The 22,460-nt window shown below is 38.4% G+C and overlaps 4 protein-coding genes across 7 annotated transcripts in view; 3 read left to right on the forward strand and 1 right to left on the reverse strand.

The window, feature by feature from the left end:
- Positions 1 to 341: 341 nt before the first annotated feature.
- On the reverse strand, positions 342 to 6,073 carry Jasper (JIL-1 anchoring and stabilizing protein). 3 transcript variants are annotated; one of them, XM_076322370.1, is made up of 12 exons: positions 5,784 to 6,073; positions 5,291 to 5,361; positions 5,010 to 5,167; positions 4,767 to 4,933; positions 4,224 to 4,428; positions 4,055 to 4,150; positions 3,637 to 3,970; positions 3,400 to 3,574; positions 3,263 to 3,316; positions 3,109 to 3,174; positions 2,810 to 2,945; positions 342 to 2,636 (listed from the first exon to the last, which is right to left on the reverse strand). In XM_076322370.1, the coding sequence occupies exons 1-12, from the start codon at positions 5,862 to 5,864 to the stop codon at positions 2,494 to 2,496; spliced, it is 1,686 nt and encodes a 561-aa protein (XP_076178485.1). In that variant the 5' UTR covers positions 5,865 to 6,073; the 3' UTR covers positions 342 to 2,493. The 3 variants fall into 3 exon arrangements, with proteins under 3 accessions (XP_076178485.1, XP_076178484.1, XP_076178482.1); XM_076322369.1 differs by having other exon boundaries at positions 342 to 2,621; positions 3,637 to 3,985; positions 5,784 to 6,072; XM_076322367.1 differs by having other exon boundaries at positions 3,637 to 3,985; positions 5,784 to 6,072.
- Positions 6,074 to 6,513: 440 nt separating this feature from the next.
- Positions 6,514 to 11,341, forward strand: Wit (kinase protein wishful thinking). The gene is made up of 11 exons (XM_076322015.1): positions 6,514 to 6,677; positions 7,266 to 7,559; positions 7,638 to 7,740; positions 7,816 to 8,013; positions 8,094 to 8,330; positions 8,412 to 8,567; positions 8,645 to 8,827; positions 8,899 to 9,068; positions 9,146 to 9,542; positions 9,615 to 9,836; positions 9,909 to 11,341. The coding sequence occupies exons 2-11, from the start codon at positions 7,380 to 7,382 to the stop codon at positions 10,940 to 10,942; spliced, it is 2,880 nt and encodes a 959-aa protein (XP_076178130.1). The 5' UTR covers positions 6,514 to 6,677; positions 7,266 to 7,379; the 3' UTR covers positions 10,943 to 11,341.
- Positions 11,342 to 12,116: 775 nt separating this feature from the next.
- Mefg1 (mitochondrial translation elongation factor G 1) lies at positions 12,117 to 15,327 on the forward strand. Its single transcript, XM_076322016.1, has 9 exons — positions 12,117 to 12,322; positions 12,425 to 12,580; positions 12,651 to 13,149; positions 13,232 to 13,493; positions 13,578 to 13,749; positions 13,823 to 14,113; positions 14,200 to 14,403; positions 14,478 to 14,789; positions 14,865 to 15,327. Exons 1-9 carry the CDS (start codon positions 12,248 to 12,250, stop codon positions 15,144 to 15,146), a joined length of 2,253 nt encoding a protein of 750 aa, XP_076178131.1. The 5' UTR covers positions 12,117 to 12,247; the 3' UTR covers positions 15,147 to 15,327.
- A 418-nt stretch (positions 15,328 to 15,745) lies between these two features.
- The window catches only part of Lrch (Leucine-rich-repeats and calponin homology domain protein), a 33,493-nt gene continuing 26,778 nt past the window's right edge, over positions 15,746 to 22,460 (forward strand). For both annotated transcript variants that reach the window (XM_076321754.1, XM_076321753.1), the window contains exon 1: positions 15,746 to 16,062. In XM_076321754.1, coding sequence (XP_076177869.1) covers positions 15,876 to 16,062 — 187 coding nt within the window. In that variant the 5' untranslated portion in view covers positions 15,746 to 15,875. The remainder of the gene's footprint in view (positions 16,063 to 22,460) is intronic.

A 22,460-nucleotide genomic window follows, 5' to 3' on the forward strand; every position in this document is an offset into this window, starting at 1 on the left:
AAAAGAGTAAAATTATAATTGTCCGTGAATTTCACCCTGTGCCGATTCACCCTAATTTGTACCAACCGCGTAATGCGACGCGTATCGTACGGGCTTCAACTATACGAACTGTTTACAGATCGTAGGTATGAACTTTTCAGACCGATGAAACACGTTGGAAGCATAAAAAAATATTGGAAAATATCCAGAACGCGAAAGTGAAGATACACGATGTTTGTTAACCACGAGATAACGTCCGTGCGAATAATTAGATATTCGGTGTTAATTATACAATACCCTAGGCCGCGATAGTACGATTCGCAATCAACGCAGATATATCACGCAAATAAAGTGATATAAGGTCTGTAGTAAATTTTTTATTCAAAATATTTATGCTTTTCGACAGTTGGAATAAAACATTTTGCTTTTTAATAATCGAGATATTATTTACTTAACACGCCACGCATCTATCCGTTTACTTTCGGACGTGTACGTAACGAAACTTAATGTAATTATTGGAGGAAAAAAAAAAAAAAAAAAAAAAAAATTAAACGATTAAAATTAAAGGAAAAAACTCTGAACAGAAAATGCTTTTTGCCTGTTTCTGTTTTCAATGCACTTCAAAGGCATTCGCTCGAAAGCACTGCGAACAAAAAATAAAATGTGAAAACAAAACCGAACAAAAAAAAAGTGGTTGCTTTGTCGTTCCGACAAAAACAAATACACCAATTCGTTTTTATTAACAATATCACTTTTACAGTGTTCCTTTTTTCGACAAATTTTTATAAAAGTACACTTATATCATTAATATTAGTGATAGTGCTTAATTTAAATGTAGTCGTCGTAAAGAGAAACAATTAACAAAACTAAACAATTATTGTGCCTTGAATCACGAAAAGTATTAGATGTAAATAAATGTTACGTAATTTATATTTCATTTCTCATCCGTAGAAAAGTGTAGTTTATAACTTGCACCGAAGTAATAATTTTTCAACGATAAGCCACGCCAGCTTGAAGAATTTTTAATTTTTCTGACACGGACAGTGATACTTATCCATTTTAAATTACTTACAAATATTGCTACGAAATTCTTTTACGTTATTCTTCAGCTGGAATTCAATAAAAACTACTACTATTTTTTCTACTTTGTACAGCTCAGTAATACAGTATTTTCCGCTTGTACGCATTCAATTATCCCCCACTTGGAGGCAACAAAATCATCCCGACTATTTTTGTTTGTTTATCTCCAAGTTTTTCAAAAGCAATTGTAATAATATATCTAATTAAAAATAGTTCGAACGAGATCGTGTTCATTGGTAATACTCTTATGGAGATACAATGAACGATAGAAAAATGTGAATTGTCATTACAAGTTGAGATGAATCTCGTGCAAGATTTGATTCGCTCGCTGCTGTCGAATCTCGTTCCTTCTCGGTGTAACCAATTTATATTTCTCGTGGAGAGGGGAGTTACATACGAACTTTGACTTCAACCCGAGATAAAAAAAGGTTAATGCTTACAAAGGAAAGTGATGTACCGGGATCGAACGATTCTGACAGTACTACCGCAGATGTACAATAAACCTAGGACTTTCGATTGGTACAATAAGATTGGTGACGCGTCTCATATGCATTTGTGATAGTATGGGCAGAATCGTACGAACACAATGTACCGTACCTCCCCGGATGTATACTGACAAGCAAAACCGATTCGGTTGCATAGAAGCGGAGAACACTGTAGTTGTATCTCAGTGAACACGTTCCAAATCTTAAGAGATTCTTAACCGATACCTAACAATATTTTATACAAACAAACGATAAATCGCACAGTTCTTTTATGCCTTTGTTTCTTTTTGATTGACCACTCCAATTATGCCTTTAAAGTGCGATGAAAACGCTTACAATCGTGAAAACGGAACGTTCGGTTCAACATATCCTATTGAAACTCTAATCTGAAAACAGTGAATTATGTCATCAATCGTGCCCACATCGCACATCTGGTCATTGCGTATAAGAGGGGTATTGTAATTTTCATTTTTCTGGTATATACATTGGTATCTGTTACTATTTAAGTAGACACGCTTCGCTATATGGTCATCGTGAATATTTTTTTTCCTTTTTGTCTTTTTGGTATTGCCCCAAGATGCAGAAAGAATTGCAATCATAAAAGAAATGTATTATATAATAGAGGAAATAATTATACCTACTCTATATTCTAAGTGTGTTAGGATTAACCGATTTTCATAATGTTCTTGAAAGAGTAAACGCTGTTTGTTCGTATCACGGGCTTTGTAATTTCAGATATTGCAAGGAGGATGAGTTATGATAACGAGGAAATTTACTAAAAGAAACATTAAATAAAATACGTCAGAATTTATCCAAAGGTGATATCCAAGTGTGAAAAAGCGAACTCTTTTTTCCAGCTTTAAGACACTCGTGTCATATAGTACTACACATTAGTACAAAAGAAAATAAGCATGATTTTTCACATCATCAGATACAAAAGATCACTATGTTACTTGGCCTCTGACTCTGTTGGAGTCTCGTTCCTGGTAGGCACTTCCGATTTTACTTGAACAGGTGCATCTGTATCTGGTTGACTACCACTCTCGTCCGCAGGTGAGTCCTCTGATGTGGATATATCTATAAGTTTTATTTCTGCGTGCAAAAAAACACAACGTCTCCTTCATGGAACTACTTAATTATATTTAATTTGCTTTCTTTGACACACTGGTGTTAACGATTGTGTTGACATTCGTCTAACAATTTATGTGACAATAAAAATCAACATGAGAGTCAATGTGTTAATTGTTACAAACTAATATATTTACCTGGACAAACAACGGGCTCTGACATTAGAGAAAATACTTTTTCTTCGGGCATATCCTTCGTTAACTTTTTGAAATGGACCACTTGATCCGAAAATGATTGCCAAAACGATTGACCTTCGGGTATGGTAAACATAGCCTGTATATTCATTGGAAAGAAAAATATAATATACCTATTTATTCAAAATACACAATTGCATAGGAACGAACTTTGTTTAAAAACGATTGTATACCAAAATGCTCGATGTACGTATAAACAACGTATATGTGTATTATGCGTGTACGTGATTAAATATAATTACCTTAAATTTGTTGTATATATGCTCAGCCTTTTGTCTAATTTGTTCTGCCTTTTGTTTGAAATTAGCCTAAAAATGTAATTGAAAAGAATGTATAAGGAATATAACGAGCTAAAACTATCTATGACCTATACGCTCCTAAAATAAAAGGTACTACCTCTTCCTCTTCGTTTAATTTCCAATCGGCCAAATTGCCAATATATCGACGCAACTAAGAAATGGTTATTAAAAATTTAGTTAAAATATTGTAATCCATTAGTCATGAACAATAATAACAATCTCGTACTCCCCTACCCTTTTAACGGTCTCCACGATATGTGGGTGCTTTTTCAACATTAAAGGATCGATTGTAAGCGAAAGCATGTCATCCATTGCCTGTAAACATATATCCGGATTTGCACGATCCAATCCGAGATTGGATTTAATGTTAGCATCCAATTGTAAAAGTTGCGCTTCTATACGCAGCCATCTGGAATTGATATTTATAATCAAAGATTTACCACTTCAACGCCATAATTCATTCCCTACTACCTCAATTTATTTGTTTTACGATGAAGTGCTCCGTCCTTTGCTAACAACCGTTTCTCTTCGTCCGGAACGTGTACGTTGAAATCTAAACAATCTTTTACTTGTTCCGGTAAAATTTCGCCACTTTCCAATTGTGCTTTCATTTTCATGGCATTTCTAGCGGTAGACCATTCCCATTGTGTTCGAGCTTTTTCACTTTCAAAAGACTTTGGCTTATCCATGTCTAACTTAATTCCTACGTATTCACCAGCAAACGTTAACGCCAACAGAAATCGTCCTGGTGTGTCGGAGGATGTAGTGCTAGACACTACAGTACCTTCCAATATTGGCGCTTCACCTACATTATTTTTTTCTGTGAAGTACACCACATTAAATCCTGGTAATATAATTTTAACTACGTAAGTTATCTATAGGTGCTTACTTTCCAAAGTAGCCCTTTTCTTATGCAATACACCAGGTGATGCTTGTTGGTCGCTAGTATCTTCAGTTTTGACTTTAGTACGGCCTCTTCCATGTTCTAAGATACATAAAATACTCATTGGAAAAAATTCTACTAAAGTACTTCATTTAATGGATACTTTTGTGCATACCATTTTTATCTGTAGCGTCTGTCTCTTCTGAACTTGAAAAATCAGCAAATCGTTTTGGTTTAATTTTTCTACCACTACGACTCACAACTTCTTTAGGCGATTCCTCTCCTTGAGAATCCAAGGAAGTGTCTTGTTTTGTAGAGTCGCTTGTAGATGCGGATAAAGATTTTGGTTTCCCACGTCTCTTCTTTATCTCGGGTGTCTCCTAATTGTTTAAAATTTCTTAACTTTACATACTAGAATGTAATAAATTATTTTTTCATTGAACCACTAATGCAACTGTCAGGAATAATCGCACAAACTATTCAGACTCTAAAAATGTTTGTCGGCAATTCCTAAATTGCTATTGGAGTGCTCGGTTCAATAATTATTTCTTTAAACAATATTGCCGTGATGAGCAGAAACTCCCAGCACAATTTTATATATACATATATATACATATATATACATATATATACATATATATATATACATATACATATGTATATGCACACACATGCAGATCAGCACAGAAATATCCATATATAGACACAAGTATATTACAGGATTATTAGTAGCACCCAGAAGAGTTCTCCTTTTCATAGATTTCTTTTTCTCTTCCTCGTCAATAACCAAGGACCCTGATTCCATATCACTGTCAGTAGCACTAACTGTTGGTAGGTCCATTGCAGCATTACTTGTCTTTCCTGCTTCTTCTCCAATAGCAGTTTCTTGGTTCGAAGAAAAATATGGATAAGTACTTTTATCATATTGTTATATATTGAAAAAATGGTAAGTTCCATTTACCTTTGCGGTCACTAATATTTGCAGATTTATTTCTATCATTTTTAAGCTCTTGCTCCAATTGTATTAAACCCTCGTGAAAAAACTTTCTTCTAATGGGCTTGCCAAATTTTGCTTTATTTTCAGTGTATGTATATAGCTCTTCTACCTTACATACAGCACTAAGATAAAATATTAAAAATTTTTGATACCTTTGCAAATTACATACATAATTGTATTCGTACAATAAACATCAAATTAATTTAAATTTTCAATTATCATAAAATAATTCTTTCAATACTCACGTTTCCCCTGTGCCGTAAAAGTAAACACTATACTTTGAATTTTTTGAATTAGGATCGATAACCTTTTCAACCTGGAAACAGATTCACAATGTACATGCTGAAGCACAATTTTCTATTAGAAGGAAGTTATATAATATTTTTTTTATCTACCTACATATTATAAATATAAATAAAATTGTAACTAAACAATTAATTTGATCATTCTTTAAAATAACACAGCTATTTCAATAAGAAAATGACACTGAATCTAGCAACATGTGAGAGTCTATTGAATTTCAAATACACCTATTCGTGTATGCAGTCTTTATGTAAACACAATCTTAGAATAAATTAATACCCATATCATGTTGCTTTCAAGCAGAACTATAGGCAAGAAATAATGAATTTCCTAGTAAAACCAGTCCGAAAGTTATCATAAATATTTCAAATGCTTGTTATTATAAATCTTGCTTAAATTACAAAAAACAGTTATAAAATCTGCGATTGAACTTACTTTGGCTGGCCACGGTGGATAACCTCGAACTTTCGCAAACACCTTATCACCAGCGAAAAATTTCTTATGAAGCTTCACCATATCGACGGCAAGCTTTCACAAGTGTTGGGTCAAATGACAAACGCTATTTCTTTGCCTATTATGCACTACGGATAGTACGAGCCGTTAATTTTTAAGAAACATCCAACAAAACATCGCGAAAGCCGCCATTTGCACGATATAATATCGAAAACACGCAGAGTAGGACGCTGCGCGCCAATTCGTGAGTCTCTAGTTACGAACACTCACGAACTTGGACTACGTGTTTGAAAAGTCCTGAACTGAAAATGAAATGTTTGATTGGTTAGATTCGATACTATCGATTGTAAGATACATAAATTACTTTCTTCCTTTGAAAAGATTAATTTCATTTTGTTTTATAAATCAATCGCTATATAGAGAAATATTATAGTGAAGAAATGGTGACAAATGAATCAATTCTTTTTCTACGTTTTACTAATATATTGTTCATGTTTACAAACTAATTTGTTCAATGAATTATAATCAAAAATATAATTCTTGAATTTTATATCGTTTAAAGTAAAACATAGAAATAAGAAATATTATGAATTGATTTTCGTTTGATATATACATCACATGAAGTTGGTAATACAAATGCAGGACAGTGCTTTCGTAAAGATACAGAATTGATGTTTTACAGTGCCTTTCGGAACACGTGAATGAATTACAATTCAATGGATACGGTTTGTCTGTCAAATATACCAATGTTGATACGATATTTATTTTAAAAATATTTCATATTCGTTTACGGATGTGTGCGATGTTATACCTAGTATCAAATCTTTCTTCCCAAGATTCTCGGTTAAAAAACTCGAGAAACCTGTTCACTAAGATGTAAGTATGTTTCTTTTAACTTGCTTGTAACGTATCGTGCGAAACTACTGTTTTCTTTTTCATTTTCCTATTCTTGATTTTTTGCAGCATGTATCACGCTTCTTTTTATACGCGCTTATGGTGTATACTACAGCCTAAAAATTTTAATATCGTTCCAGTGTTTGTAAGGAATCATTCTTTAAGCGACTACTTCTCTTTCCTGTCGTAATTGCCGCCGCTTATATTTTTTACACAAAGATCTGACCCATGAACAGTGTGTAATTAATCGGACTTATTAATATTCGCGCCACTAATAAAGTATTGCCTTTTTATAAAATATACATTTTTAACGTATTTATATTCTTTGTCTATTGCATCTAATTATTTTCTCATATTTGTTAGTGTTTAAAAATTGCCCCTTATGCTGATCTTACAATTTCATAATATTTAAACATTTTATAAATGGTCTCACTATTTTTGTTGTATGTTAATGTATAAATTTAATCTGTATTTCATTTGTATTATAAGAAGTTTATTATTTAAAAATCCGTTATACATATATGATTGTGTTTTTGCAATAATTGTATCTATACCATGCATAATAAACAGATGAACAAAGCCTACACATGGCAATAATATATGTCGATGTAATCAAAGATGCCAGTTCTTAAGGACGAACGCTTCCGTTGAAGTGTTTGAGTTCAAGAGGCCTGCTAAGGCACAATGAAAGCCATTGTATCAATTACATTGATTGTGCTACTGTGTGGGATAAACTCAACACCCATTAATGCCATTAGATTATGTGCCAGCAGAAAGAAAAGTATTGAAAATTTTTCTTTAAAACAAAATACACCCAGTGTACCTGAAAATATACCCAACGACAGTAATATAGCTCGTACTATAGTAAGTTAAAATATATTACATTTTAGAAAATTGTATTCTTGTGAATTTGATTATTAGGAAATTAATACATTTTTTTAGACAGATGACAATATTAAATTTGAAAAATGTACCAACTTTTGTCATGCATTGTGGCAAGAAGATAAGACTGCAAATGGAACAGAAATTATTATTTTATCCCAAGGTACATGTAATGTCTTTTATTGTATAATAGGTATGCCAAGCAATTAAATATAACTTTCATTGTACGATATTGTAGGTTGTTGGAAACAGTCTGGTGAACAAAAATGTGAAACTTCAGAGTGTATTGCTCTTCAACGTTCTACCAAGGCACTGAACAATACAAAATTCTGTTGCTGTCATGGAAATTATTGTAACCTCAATATTAATAGTACCAATCTTCTGTATTCCGAGAGTAAAGTACAGAATTCTATTCCTCTAGAAAATAATCAACCAAGTAAGGTCAATGAGTGCTATATAAAACACATTCTATAATATTCTCTAAGTTAGTATTAACTCTTGTGTAAATTCTTTTAGCAACTGAATATTTGGAGCAGTCAGATTCTGGAAGGTGGATGCTTATCATAACAAGTGTCCTAGTTTGTGTATTACTAGTAATATGTATTGTAGCATTGATGGTATATCGCATGTACAACACCAATATGTTAACAAGATTAGGAAAACCACACTCTTACACAGATCAGTTTATGGACAGTACAGCACTAAGAACTGGTACTTATACAGTAGATCATTTGAAACTTTCAACAATCGTAGGTATGTCCTTTGCTAACTAAATAATTAATTGCAATAGACAAAAATATTTGTACATATATTGTACATATAATGTACTTTCAGGACAAGGACGATATGGTTCAGTGTGGCAAGGCAGCATGGGAGATCAAGATGTTGCTGTAAAAATATTTCCCTCTCATTATCGTAACTATTTTCAAAATGAACGCGATACTTATTGTCTTCCTTACATGGAACATTCATCTTTATTAAGTTATTATGGTTAATATTTTTCTTGTAATAATATTTTTTTCTATGCTAAAACATATTCTCAAATAACACATATGATTCGCATTTAGGTGTGGATGAACGAGTAAGTTTGGAAGGCAGTGTTGAATATCTTTTGGTACTTAGTTTTGCACCAGGTGGCACTTTAACCGATTTCTTAAGAACTCATATAGTTGATTGGACCACATTCTGCAAAATGGGTCTCTCTATGGTTAAAGGACTTGCTTACTTACATACTGATATACACAAAGGTGGTAAGTAAAACATGAGAAAAGGTCTTTGAACGTTTTAAAGAATATCCTTTACAGGTCAGTTGATTTTACAGATAAAGTTAAGCCTTGCATTGCGCATAGAGATATCAATTCAAGAAACATATTAATTAAAGCTGATGGTACTTGTTGTATATGCGATTTGGGATTGGCAGTTCAAATTTCTGGTTCTAAATATTATTCAAATGGAGAGGAACAACATGCTGAGATCAAATCGATCAATGATGTAAGGCAATAAATTACATTCACAAAATGTTGAATCACCAAGATAATTTTTAATATTATCCACGATCATTAAATTAGGTTGGAACTTTAAGATATATGGCGCCAGAAGTATTGGAAGGTGCGGTTAATTTACGAGACTGTGAAAGCTCTTTGAAACAGATAGATGTGTATGCAATGGGCTTAGTGCTATGGGAATTAGTTTCAAGATGTTCTGACATTTATATGCCAGGATCAGAAGTACCTCCGTATAAACAACCATATGAAAAAGAGATTGGTCTTCACCCGACATTCGAACAAATGCAAGTTTTAGTTTCGCGCAATAAAGCTAGACCTTTGCTAGAGGGTAATTTAGTGGACAGACCGGGAGTACGTTTGATTAAGGAAACTATGGACGACTGTTGGGATGCGGACGCAGAGGCTCGATTAACCGCTTTATGTATAGAAGAACGTCTTTCAGAGTTACAATCTCATCGTGGTAAATTTCACTGTATAATTCTTTCGTGAATATATCTTATCATAAACCATAACAAAATTTACAAATTTTTAGTGACTATGCATTTCACCGATGGAAGTCCAATGGTAAACTCCCATTGCACTTTAGTGCCTTCAACTACGAACAGTCTTTATAGCGAAATTTCGCATCACGACAACGCGCACGTCGCTCATTTATCATTGCACATGGTACCGGATAATTCAAGTAACGAAGGTGGCATTGTTGAAAATTTAATAACATTATCGCCTTCCGAAAGCATTGTCCACGAGCATAGTTGTAAGTATTTTATTACTGTTATATAAATATCGGTTGAATCAAATTCGTATATAATTTTTAATTATATTTTAGTTAAAAATTCAAACGAAGTAGCAATATATAATCATACTCAGGCACTTCAACCTTATCAAGGGCGGAATCCTTGCATGGAAAGAAATTTAATGTTACAGTCGGACTCGTTTGAAGAGCTAGGATGTAACGGTAATGTACTCGTTGATAAATCCATGAAGCACGCATGTAACGATCAATACAGAATTGTGTCAGAAGCACAAGGTCTTGTTTCCCATGATTATTTGAGTCAGCATACGACACAATTGACGCAATTAAGACCAGCAACGCCTATACCGTACGTGCAAAACGTTATTTCCGACGATGGTACATCATCGTATGGTAAACGTAAACAAACAAATGTACATGAGGTTTGTTCACAAGAAAGTCCTAGAAAAAAGTTGTTTGGATGGCCCAACTTTAAAAAATTACTCGCCAATAAAAAAATGTACCCATACAATAAATACCAAATAGATAGAGAAGATTCTAAATCGAATTTACTGGCAAAACAGAATGTGCAAATCAAAACGGTCGAAACAAACGTAACGATATCTCCTGGAGGCAAGTATGTGAATGGTATTATTACTAAAGTACCTACTTCCACCACCCCTTTGGATAAGAACGACAAAAATTCCGTACAAATTGGAAAACAAAAATTAGACAATGATAGCAACACCAATATTCGGCCATCTACTTTGCCCCTTGTAAATTTAAGAAATAAAAAAAGTGAGAATAATCTCAGTAGACAGGAGAGTATTGACAAATTCAATGAAGTCTTTAATGTGGGGTCTAACGTAAATGTATTAAAGGATCCACATATGAGAATAAAAACGCCAGGGGATTTGCCACCCTCTGTAAGAAAGGTTCGTGGTCATGGACAGTCAACCGCAAGATTTTCTCTATACGACGATCGAATGATGTGCAATATTTTAAGCGAGGAAGACGATCGAAGCGATAAAGCAATTTGGAATTCAGTACCATTTGGTATGGATTTCGGCGACAGTGATGAAAAACATTCGCCGACTAAACTTAGTACCAAAAACGTTACTTGCTTTTAATCGGATATAATATTAATGTATTTGTAAAAGTCTTTAGATGTAAGGATAATAGTGGCTGTAGTATAACTTCAGCATAAATATATGTATGTACAGAAAATATTTATAAGGATAAGACAGATTTTATACTCTCAATGGAAATCTATTATGAAGACTCATCACAAGCATTGAAATAAATAAACGGAAAAAAGAGATGAAAAAAAAATGTACTCGAATATCATTAAGATATAAAACGGGGTATTCAATAATTTATGCTAATTATTTGGTCCTCGCAAGTATATTTTATGCTTGAAGAATCTTATTGATTCAAAGTCTGGCAATATTTTAAAAACTATGTTTATCTGGTGTAATTAGATAGCTACTTATAAATGTTATATCAATGTCAATCTTAGTGTTTTATATGTTCAAACTAGCAGCACACATTAGAAACGTATTTTGATAAATGTAATAAGTGTAAATCATGATTCCCATTGTCTTGCACGTATTTAAATTAAATGTTTATAGTTTAATGAATTATGCACAATTGATCAAATACAATCAAGTGTTGATATTCATAGAGTTATAAATTACTAAAACTATTATTGACACACAGTTATTCTTTTCATAGTCCTTAGAATTCGTTTTCATTGCTATAAAATTCATGAGATACCTCTAAATATACATTTTCAGACCTAACAAATCAGTTAGTAAGTATTGTTAAAATAATATTTGAACTGTTTCATAACTCCAATGCATAATCGTTTTCAAAATACATTTGGATATTTAAGAAGTTTTTCAGAAAAAAATGAAGTATATTGCTGTTAATATATAATGTTGTGCATTGGATATGACAATATTACTGAATGTGTAAAAATGTATTCTACATTTGAGCACAAAGTATAATTGTTTAAGTTCTGTAATATTCGTACTTTCCGGCCCCGTAAGCTCAATGTAAATATTTGTAGCATAAAAGCAGTTTTATGTGTGAATTGAATAAGCTTGTTATATTTTATTTTGTTAAAATTATAAAATTCTTGTGTTCACAATGTGCACTATTTTATAATAAGACAAACCTTAAAGTAAGAATAATATGGAGAAAATAATAAAGTATATAATTATGTGATATACAATAAAAAAAACATTTTTTGTCTAAGTATCTTTTGCTGTTCATTTTATATACATACATTCGGAGATTTCAATGAGTGTTACGTGATGCTGGTGTCGAGTACATCCGCCTATATTCGTATTCAATTTGTGTAAAGGATAATGTATAATATTAAAATGGTAAGCAGTTATTAGATTGTTTGAAAAAAAAAATCAAGCATCATTATGTCTATCGTAACAGTTTTAAAACACAATACCAACTTGTCTACATTGTTATCGGTGCATTTATCAACATACAAGGTAAGAATTCTAACCTATCAAATTTAGTTTACAAACAAATAATTAAATTAAATAATTTTATACGTTTAATATACTTTATCATTTTTTTTATATCCACAATAGAATTTGCGATTCCTGGCATCGCATTTCAAGTATGCAGAGCACAAGCCGTTGGAAAAAATTCGAAATATCGGTATATCCGCACATATCGATTCTGGAAAAACGACATTGACAGAACGTGTATTATTTTATACTGGGAGAATAGATAAAATGCACGAAGTAAGTAAAGAATATTTCTGATCTCAAGAACTCTTCAATGTTTCTTCTTACATTACATAAAATATGATAGGTGAAAGGTAAAGACAATGTTGGAGCAACAATGGATAGCATGGAATTAGAAAGACAAAGGGGTATTACAATTCAGTCTGCAGCAACATATACTCTATGGAAAGATCACAACATTAATATCATCGATACTCCTGGTCACGTCGATTTCACTGTGGAAGTAGAAAGAGCTTTACGTGTTTTGGATGGAGCTGTTCTCATATTATGCGCAGTAGGTGGTGTTCAGTCTCAAACAATGACTGTAAATCGACAGATGAAAAGATATAATATACCTTGCTTAGCATTTATCAATAAATTAGATAGGATGGGAGCAAACCATAAGAGAGTATTGACACAATTGCGTGGCAAACTACTTCATAATGCTGCATTTATACAACTGCCAATTGGTTTAGAGAGTAACAACAAAGGCTTGGTAGATTTAATTTCTCAAAAAGCTTTGTATTTTGAAGGAAAGTTTGGTGAAATTATCAGAGAAGATGAAATTCCTGTAGATATGAGGACAGGTATTGTTTTGATAAATGTGAATATATAATTTATCACAATACCATTATAATTAACCTCACATATGTGTTCTGTTGCATTTAGAGGCTAAAGATCGAAAACAAGAATTAATAGAGCATTTAAGTAACGTCGATGAACAACTTGCGGAAGCGTATTTAAACGAATCGAAAATTCTTGACAAAGATATAAAAGATGCTATAAGACGAGCTTGTATAAAACGAACTTTTACACCAGTATTAGTTGGAACTGCTTTAAAAAATAGGGGCGTTCAGCCACTATTGGATGCTGTTCTGGATTATTTACCAAATCCTGGAGAAGTTGAAAATTACGCATTTGACGAAAATGCGTAAGTTTTGTTACATATTGTACATTTCTGTTTTGAATTGTTGACTTCTTGAAATGATAAAATAATTCCTTTCTTTATTTATAGAAAAGAATCTACTCGAGTGTATCTAAATCCTGAGAGATCCAATAACCACCCTTTCCTTGGATTAGCATTTAAATTGGAAGCTGGTAGATTTGGTCAATTAACATACTTTCGTTGTTATCAGGGAATGTTGACTAAAAGTGACGTTTTATACAACACAAGAACATCTAAGAAAGTGTGTTTGTTTGTTGAGAGTGTAATACATTCCAATCTACTTAACATTTTTTTCTAAATATAATACTTCGCAGATCCGAATACAACGATTAGTACGACTTCATTCGAATCAAATGGAAGATGTAACCGAAGTTTACGCCGGAGACATTTTTGCTTTGTTTGGCATAGATTGCGCATCAGGTGACACATTTGTCAACTCTTCCATACTCAAATTATCAATGGAATCTATTTATGTACCCGATGCTGTACTATCTATGTCTATTGCACCAAGTAATTCAAAGGACAGAGATAACTTCGCAAAAGGTATCGCGCGATTCACTAAAGAAGATCCGACTTTAAAATTTGAATATAACTCGGATAGTAAGGTAATTTTGCAATTTCTAGAATATATTTACCTTGATATAATTCTGTAAGCGTAATTGAAAAAACTATAATGTACAATATGTTTAAGGAATCTCTCATTTCTGGGATGGGAGAATTGCATTTGGAAATTTACGCGCAACGACTTGAACGGGAATACAACTGTCCTATTGTGCTCGGAAAGCCAAAAGTTTCTTTTCGCGAGACATTGATCGAATCTTGTGAATTTGATTATCTTCATAAAAAGCAAACAGGAGGAGCCGGTCAGTATGGTCGGGTAATCGGAATATTAGAGGTATAGAATTTTTTTATTCCATTTTATCGTTTCTCATGTATCATGATTTATGTCACGAAAACACGTTGCTTCAGGCACTGCCACCTGATCAGAATACTAAGATTGAATTCAAAGACGAGACAGTAGGAACAAACGTTCCTAAACAGTACGTTCCTGGTGTAGAAAAAGGGTTTAGATTCATGTGTGAAGCGGGTTACCATTGTGGCTTTAAAATAGCGGGTGTTAGGTTTAGATTGTTGGACGGTATGCATCACTGTGTCGACTCTTCGGAGTTTTCATTCTATATGGCTGCACAAGGTGCAATGAGGGAAACGTTTGAACACGGTTTATGGAAAGTTATAGAGCCAATTATGTTAGTAGAAATAAACGCGCCGTTGGAATATCAGGTAAACATATGCATTTCCTACACGATACTAATGTTAACAATTTGCAGCAATGTTTGACTTTCTTTATCTATACAGGGAGCAGTCATAAGCCAAATGTCAAAGCGAAATGGTATTATAAATAATACGGATGCTGTCGAAGGATGGTTTACCTTATCCGCGGAAGTTCCATTGAACAACATGTTTGGTTATGTCAGTGAATTAAGATCTACCACCCAAGGAAAAGGCGAATTCACTATGGAATATTTTCGTTATAGTCCATGTCTACCGAGAGTAGAAGAAGAATTAAGAATGGAATATCTAAAAACGACAGGAAGAGAAAATGTCAAGAAATTAAACGAAAATGCAAATTTGCTTTGATCTAAAATACAATATGACTTTATATAGTAATATATGATGTATCCAAAGTGAATGAATGTATGTTTTTGTAAATACAAGTACAATTGTGACACATGACCTAGAACACGATGTAAATTTATTTGAAGCTAGATCTCTGTATACAGTATAAATAACTAGAAATATAGACTACCGATAAAGTTTATTTTGTTCAACTTTTTACTTTAAAGAAATAAGTTATTTTTCACTATATCTTACCTTTCTGTACAAAATTGATCACAGTGATGTTTCCTTTGATTTTCAATTTTTCGAATTTCCATCTTCGAATGTCTTTTGCGCCAATTTCCGAATTGTCAACTTTCTCTTATATTGCGCACTCAAAGTTGTATTTCGCACCGGTTATTTGGAATGGACGGGTAAAATGACAACGCGCAAAAAGTTAACCGATCGCGAGATCGCTCGAGCTTTAAAATTCGATCCCTTTCGCGATTCTCGAATTTACGAATCGAATCCGCGCCTCGATTTTAGTTGACTTCAAGATGGCGTCGCAATGGGGGCGCTGCAGTTAGATGCACCGATGCACGCTCTACCTACGATCAGTAGCGCAGGAGCGAGTACCGGGAGTGGTTAGTCGACGGGCGACAAGTTATTTTCGTGACATCCTTACCTCGTCGTCCAAAAGACGAGCGGTTAATACGTCAGAAAGGATATTTGCCATCGTGCTTCCGCGTGTACGTGCCCGAAAAATGTAATATGGCGATGGTCGCGTCGAATATGAGCGGCCACATACAAAAGCAGCTCACCAGAAGCCTTGAGCGAATCCTGGAGGAAGCACACTTGAGCGGCGAGCTCAAGCTCAGCGGCCGGAAGCTAAAGGACTTTCCGAAAGTCGGAAAAACTGGTTCGAGCAAATACAACCTCCAGGATACGGTTTTTGCCGGTGAGTCTTCCGAGCTCGTAACATAAATTTTTAGTTTCCGCAAGTGAAAATTCCACGGGTATAAAAGATAAATAAAATTCGAAGATACAAGAGGCGATGCTTCGCAAGCGTAAAATATATGCCCGACGGATTTCGATCGGGCTTCTATACCGGAGAAGCTATTCCGAGATAACCCGTTTGATCGAAACTCTTTTTTCTTCTTTCTCCTAATCCTTCGGTCGTCTGTCGCGGACTGAAGCGACCGAAGAAACACCGCAGATATTCTACTCCCTGTACGATAACCGACGCGATTCCAGTCTCGTATAGTTTCGGAGTTAACCTCGAATATTTGTGTTTATGTCACGTCCACGCGCGTATGCGGCGTCGAATGTTACGCCGCGTACGTGTAGCGTTCATTGTTACTCGGGTTACAGCTGTACGTTTCATTCACTCGTACCTTCGAGCATTAATTCGATTTTTCGTCCAGCGATGCTCCTCGCTACGAAACGAGACCCGTACAATAGAGCGAACTCGTTTGTTGCCCCTACGAAGTGGGAAACAAACGAACACGAATACGAAGCACCGTCTTTTGAAAACAGAGATATCGCGTTCGTTTCGCGACAGTCCTTTAAGATCGCGTTGGTCGATTGTCGTCGGTACAACGACCAGAGAAACATTTACGACGTTACATAATACGAGCGCATCTGTATTTACGGGTGCAATGCTCCGTGGTCACGATTTATCTACCTGCTATTACTCTTCGACCGGTAAAAGTGAAATCAACGAACGCCGGACCTAGGGAATGCGAAAAAAGAAACGAAATACACGTGTAACGCATACTAAACCTACTTCCTCCCGTGCACATGGGATTGCGTGGGTCTTGAATAAAATATACGCGCGGCGACTACCGTATTGCACGTTGCGCGCACAGTATGCCGTGTCGAGCGCGGATAATTGATTTTTATTCGCAATTCGAGCGGATGGAAAAGAAATTGGGTAAAAGGAAAGGAAAGAAAAAAATAACCATCGCTATTAATACCGACCGGGGGGGAAATATTTTTTTTTCTTTCGCGGGTCTACACGAGTCTCCCCCGATGCGTCTCTCGGTTTCCCTTTTATAGGAGCAGTCGGCTAGAAGAGTGCAGCGTACAAAGTAATTTGCATAGTCGGAGACACTCATCGCGGAGCGACGTTATCTCGACACACCCGGTGTTTCCTGTTACCGAGATAACCGTGCATTCGACAGTTGCCGGCGATACCGGGAACACGAGGAATTACGTGCGCAGAAGCGTAAGAACACGCTACAAGTTTTCAGACTGTCGATACTGTTACCAACCGTGGACGACACACCGCATCGCGAGCTTCATCGGGACGTTCGGGAAAAGCTCCGCGATGAATTTTCCCTGTCACCGTGGCCTCGAACGTGGGCGTGTATTCGTCGTCGTTGGGAACGCTCGTCCGTGCAGCGAGCGCGTGGTTAAAAATCGCTCGCACTAGGGGAAACCGAGATTTCTTATCTCATTCGATTCGATTTCGATTTTCACGGAGCGCGATATCCGTATCGACATGGATTACGACCGTTCGAGGCCCGGTACAATCTCGTCGATCCGTGTAGGTCGTTTATCGAGCACGGACGCGTACAATCGCAAATATTTTCCGTAACGTTCGCCGACCGTGACTCAACCGCTACTGAGCCGACCAAACTCGCTACTCGAGCTGAAATACCGTGACACGTCTACCCAGGACCGAATCGGGTTACGATTTTCCACGAGGGCAGCCGATCGACCTCTTTCGACCGTTACGAGCCGGATTTCCCTCCTCGCGAATATCCAACGAACAAAAGAATTACCAACGAGCCTGGTCGTTTTATTACCGGGTGGAAAATATCCGTGATCGCCCACGCGAATGTTTAATCACTACGGTAGTCGTGATTACTCCCTCGGCGCAAAGGAACAAATAATTATTGCGATGTTTCGTCATCGCTACGGCGTTCCAGCAACGACGAGCCGAGGTTATCGGTTTTCGATGACGATCCTTCCGAGGAAGGGAACGAGGCAATTTCGCTGCTCGTGCCTCACCCTTGTCCCCGTACCCGAGGGATGATTGTCCACCCGGCGAAAAGGGAACTTTTCGGCTGGCCGTGCTATTGACTTTTCGGGCGAGTAAACTCTTTAGTCGTGCCGTGTAACAAAACTCGAACATCAATTTTCCACGGTACTTCGGAACGTTTCTTCGTCTTTCTCCTACAATCATCGTTAAAAATCACCGCTCTCTTGAATTTCAAACCGCCGCGATACTATTACCGAGCTATCCTCGACCGGACTCGATCCATGGAACAACCGCTCCGACCGTTGAGTAGCAACGTACTACACGTTTTTTTTTGCGCGCGCGTAACTCGTTTAAAACCGATCTATGCGGAGCTTCGAGGACGTTTCTGATCTTCTAATCGGGGCTTGAAATTTTCGTGGACGATTCTAGCGTAAACCATAGAGGTGTTAAAGTACGAAAAGGGTCGCCAGGGTGCAAAAAAAAGAACCCATCGTCACCGTTTACCCGTACCGATGTATATTCGTTGAATCGTCAAAAGTCGAGGCTCATTCCCGTTAAATTTTCTCCGGGATGTTATCGAACGGTTCCGCAGGCCTTCTTACGAGGTTCGACGACAGAAGGGGACGTAACTTCGTTAAGGAACCCCAGGTCAGTTCGAGCGTAGGGAGCCTGTACCGTAGTGGTTTATGCCGTTCGAGCGTCTATCGCGTGCAAATAGACCGCGACGATACCAAACGACGAGGAGAACGCGCGCGGGGCACGAGAATTACGCGAGCAGGGTTTTCAACGCGCGAGTTTCGCGATCGGCCGGTGGTACTCCTCGTCTCCATTCACCGGCGAAACTCGTGTGGGCTCGAGGATACACGTAGACCGGCGCTCGGCCAGCAAAAAGCCGATCCATTGTGCGCGGCGGTGTATACGCGACACGGCGTGCAGCGCACAGCTCGCGCAACGATCGAACAGAAACGAGTAAAAAGGAAATTGGCTGGACACGCGGGAACGATGGCCGGAGCGGTGGAGGCCCGTGGAAAGACGATCGCGACACGATGTTAGGGACAAATTGCTTCGTCGAAACGGAGACTCGTTAACGACTTTCGTTCGCGTAATTGCGGATAACGGTGAGTTGTCCGTCGAAACGGAGAATCGAAGAGATCGACGCGAGGAATCGGGAACGTTTCGACGATGGTGAACAGCGCGCCGCGAGAGCGTATCGCGCGCCGGAAAAAGCTTCTTATCGATTACGTCACGGTGTACTGCGCGCTTTCTTCCAAGGAGGACGCGAGAAAGGGCGGGAGGTATCCTTCGTTCCTGTCTCTTTTCAGTTTTTCGCCCGGGTTTTTTTTTCTCCTTTCTTTCTTTCTTTTTTTTTTCTTCTTTTTACTCCGTCCCCACTCCGTCGCCTAACCCCTACGCCTCTCCACGGCATTCCAGTCGAGCAACCACGGTCTCTCCCCAGAAGTCCGCCGCGTACTTTGCGTGTACTTTCGAAATTAGTGCTTCAAGCACGAGCAAAGATTCCACCGAGATACCGGAACGCGCGCACGCGGCCCGTTTCACGCGCGAGTTTCACCGCAAACTTTAATCTCCCGATTAGGTAGACGCATGCGAAACGCCCGTTTTTCTCGAGATTTCGTTTCGACGTGGATACCGTAACGCGATCGTAACACGACGGTTCCATAGACCGTTGCAGCAGCCGCGGACGCTTCTTGCAACACGCGGTGCATCGACTCGCGCGTCGAATAAATAAAAATGGTCGATCGTCGTATTTTCGACCCTATTCGGTGGACGATGGTAATCGAGGAACCGTGAAATATATATATATTTCTCGAGTATAAATATATATATATATACGAGATGAAACTCGTAACGAAAGATTTTCTTCTTACACCGGGTAGCTCGGGAAGATTTTCCGATAGAAATGAGAAGCAAGACGATCAGAAAGGATATAAATCTCTCCCTCTGCGTACTCGTATTTAAGAAACTTTACCGTACACTCTACGGGTGTACGCGACGAGGAGGTGTTTCGCTCGTAAAATCAAGACGGTAGTTTTTATCGACGAATTGAGAGTCGTTCGTTGGAAATTTCGTGCTCGTTCCCGAAAGACGGGGGGCGCCCGTCGACGAACAATGCGCCCAATTACGAAATTTCCTCGGAAATAATTCGACGACGACGACGACGTTACCCTCGTTAACGCGTCTCGAAGTGGGCAGGTGCTTACCGTGATTAACGAAAAGAAAGAAGGAATCCGAATAACTGCGCCCGAGCGGCGCTGCAGCGCTTCGTCTCCCACCGGTTCGCATACTTTTCCTCTCTCTCTTTGTTTCGCGTTGCACCTCGTTCCTCATCTTTTCTCGATCGCGGCCGAGTTCGCGACAGGTGTCTCTCGGCGGGAACCGGTCGGCCGAATCGAAAGCGTTTTCTTCCCGAATCGCTCGAGGCTGATCCAGTCTCGGGCTCAGTCGTGACATTCGTGTCCCTTCGGATATCGCGATTAATTCGTCGTATCTGGAGAAAATGACTGTATCGGGCTGGATACGAGACGTTGTTGAAAAATTCTTCGCGTCGAGGGTGACGCGATATATCGTTTCGCCAGCGAACGCAATCTCGCCGCGGCGAAGATGATCGATACCGTTCCTATCGTCTCGAGCGGAGAATCGACGCAGTTGCGAATCGAAGCTCGAAACTACCGTTCACGATATTGTAACGGGTCGTGGAAAGTTTCTCGAAAAATGTAGATTCTTGCAACGAGTCTTGAGAAGTTCCATACCGTGGTTCCATGCTTCGAACTTTATCGTACCAAACTTGATCATTAATATCGCGTTTGGCTTTAAATACTTTAGTAACTTTATTATATCGTATTAAAAAAATATTATACGAGCATTGTAATATAATATATGAAAAAATAAATTACGATTACAAAGTTTTATATTTTATAAAGTAAAATGATGTTACCAAATATAATAAATATCGTTGTGAAATTTCGAAAACAAGAAACGACTTCTACTTCGCAGTATTCAATACCTCGGTGTCAACTGCTCGGTAATGCGCTCGGTTCACAGCTATCGCATTTTGTCGCAAGCGCTCCGTAGCGAAAGGGTTAAAAAAATCGTCCATCTAGATACAGGGTCCCAGTACCGAGAAACCGTGTCCTAGGAAGTGATCGAACGAACGCATCGAGAGTCGTCCAACTTTTAACCACGGGCGGGTCGAAACCGTCGACGGCTGGTGCCGGTTCGCCGCGGCGAAAAGGGGTGCGGAGTCGTATTTTTACAGGGGGTTAACGGCAGGGAAGAATCGTGGAAGAGTAAGGGGGGAAAGTACGATGCGCGATGCTCGCGGGAGCAAAGACGCGCCAAGGGGGAGAACAGCCACCATGGCCACGGAGGAGTCCCGCGCGATGGTACGACCCGTAGCTAAAGATAGAGACACCGCAGCTGCAGATGCAGGGGTGCCAACAGGTCGATACTCCATAACGCGTTACGTCGTTCGGCTTCGCCATAAGACCGCGCGCGCCCGCCCGCCCGCTCGCTCGCTCGCTAGCGCGCTTATCTCGCGCTCTTGTCTCTGTGCCAAAGGAGCACTCCTCGAAGATGAAGTCGCTCGAGTGGCCGACCACCTCCTCCGCCTTTTCCTCGGCTCCGTCCAAGGGCGTAGAAAAAGTCGGCGCGACTCGGTGAAAGCTCGCGAAACCGATTGCCGTGGACCGTTCGACGAGGGGTGTTCCGAGAACGAGGGGGTCTGAAGGATGCCGTGAAACACGACGAACGGAAACGACGCCGATATCGTTGGCGTTTTTCCGCGAAAGAAACCCAACCGTGTACACGCGTCTCGAAACAGCGTTTCGTCGCGCGGATAGAACGCGAGTCGCGTTATCTCGCGCGAGGATTCGTCCAGCTTCTACTCAGCGCTCAATGGATGCGTTTCACCGGGGAAGACCGCGTGGTACGCGTTCGCGGCTCGTATCGTACTCGCGAGCGTATCTTTGTACGAGAAGCGTGCCGACGCGGTGTATCGCGAGCGAGCGGCCACAGATCGTATCGCACGCGCTTCGAGAGTACGCGATGAATGTCTCCGATACGGTGTGTCTCGTGTCTCGCGTGTCCCCGAGCTACGCCCTGTTTGTCTTTACCAACAGGACCGACCGATTCGAACGATTCGATGCTCGGTACGTTCGACCGAGTTACTTGGAACGTTTCTTCTTTTTTCCCCCCGAGAGCCACAGAAAAAATAATCTCCTCGAGATTATTATCCAACATCCTCGAGAACGTACGAAACTCGTTCAATTTTCCAATTACCGTTTGATCCGCGCGAGATTCGAAACACGGATACCTTCGCGAGAGTCCAGACTCGGTCTTCCTGTTCCCGGGTG

This window comes from Ptiloglossa arizonensis, chromosome 10 (assembly GCF_051014685.1).
Source record: "Ptiloglossa arizonensis isolate GNS036 chromosome 10, iyPtiAriz1_principal, whole genome shotgun sequence".
NCBI lineage: Eukaryota > Metazoa > Arthropoda > Insecta > Hymenoptera > Colletidae > Ptiloglossa > Ptiloglossa arizonensis.

What these genes read in the sequence shown, in the direction of transcription:
- Jasper (XM_076322367.1), bottom strand. Translation starts at nt 5,864, where the DNA reads ATGGTGAAGCTTCATAAGAAATTTTTCGCTGGTGATAAGGTGTTTGCG. An exon ending in CGTAAAACAAATAAATTGAG is followed by an intron (nt 3,575 to 3,636) that starts GTAGTAGGGAAT and finishes TATCAATTCCAG; the next exon opens with ATGGCTGCGTATAGAAGCGC. An exon ending in TCGTGGAGACCGTTAAAAGG is followed by an intron (nt 3,317 to 3,399) that starts GTAGGGGAGTAC and finishes ACCATTTCTTAG; the next exon opens with TTGCGTCGATATATTGGCAA.
- Mefg1 (XM_076322016.1), top strand. Translation starts at nt 12,248, where the DNA reads ATGTCTATCGTAACAGTTTTAAAACACAATACCAACTTGTCTACATTG. An exon ending in TGCATTTATCAACATACAAG is followed by an intron (nt 12,323 to 12,424) that starts GTAAGAATTCTA and finishes TATCCACAATAG; the next exon opens with AATTTGCGATTCCTGGCATC. An exon ending in ACGCGCCGTTGGAATATCAG is followed by an intron (nt 14,790 to 14,864) that starts GTAAACATATGC and finishes TTATCTATACAG; the next exon opens with GGAGCAGTCATAAGCCAAAT.
- Wit (XM_076322015.1), top strand. Translation starts at nt 7,380, where the DNA reads ATGAAAGCCATTGTATCAATTACATTGATTGTGCTACTGTGTGGGATA. An exon ending in TACTGATATACACAAAGGTG is followed by an intron (nt 8,828 to 8,898) that starts GTAAGTAAAACA and finishes TTGATTTTACAG; the next exon opens with ATAAAGTTAAGCCTTGCATT. An exon ending in AGATCAAATCGATCAATGAT is followed by an intron (nt 9,069 to 9,145) that starts GTAAGGCAATAA and finishes TCATTAAATTAG; the next exon opens with GTTGGAACTTTAAGATATAT.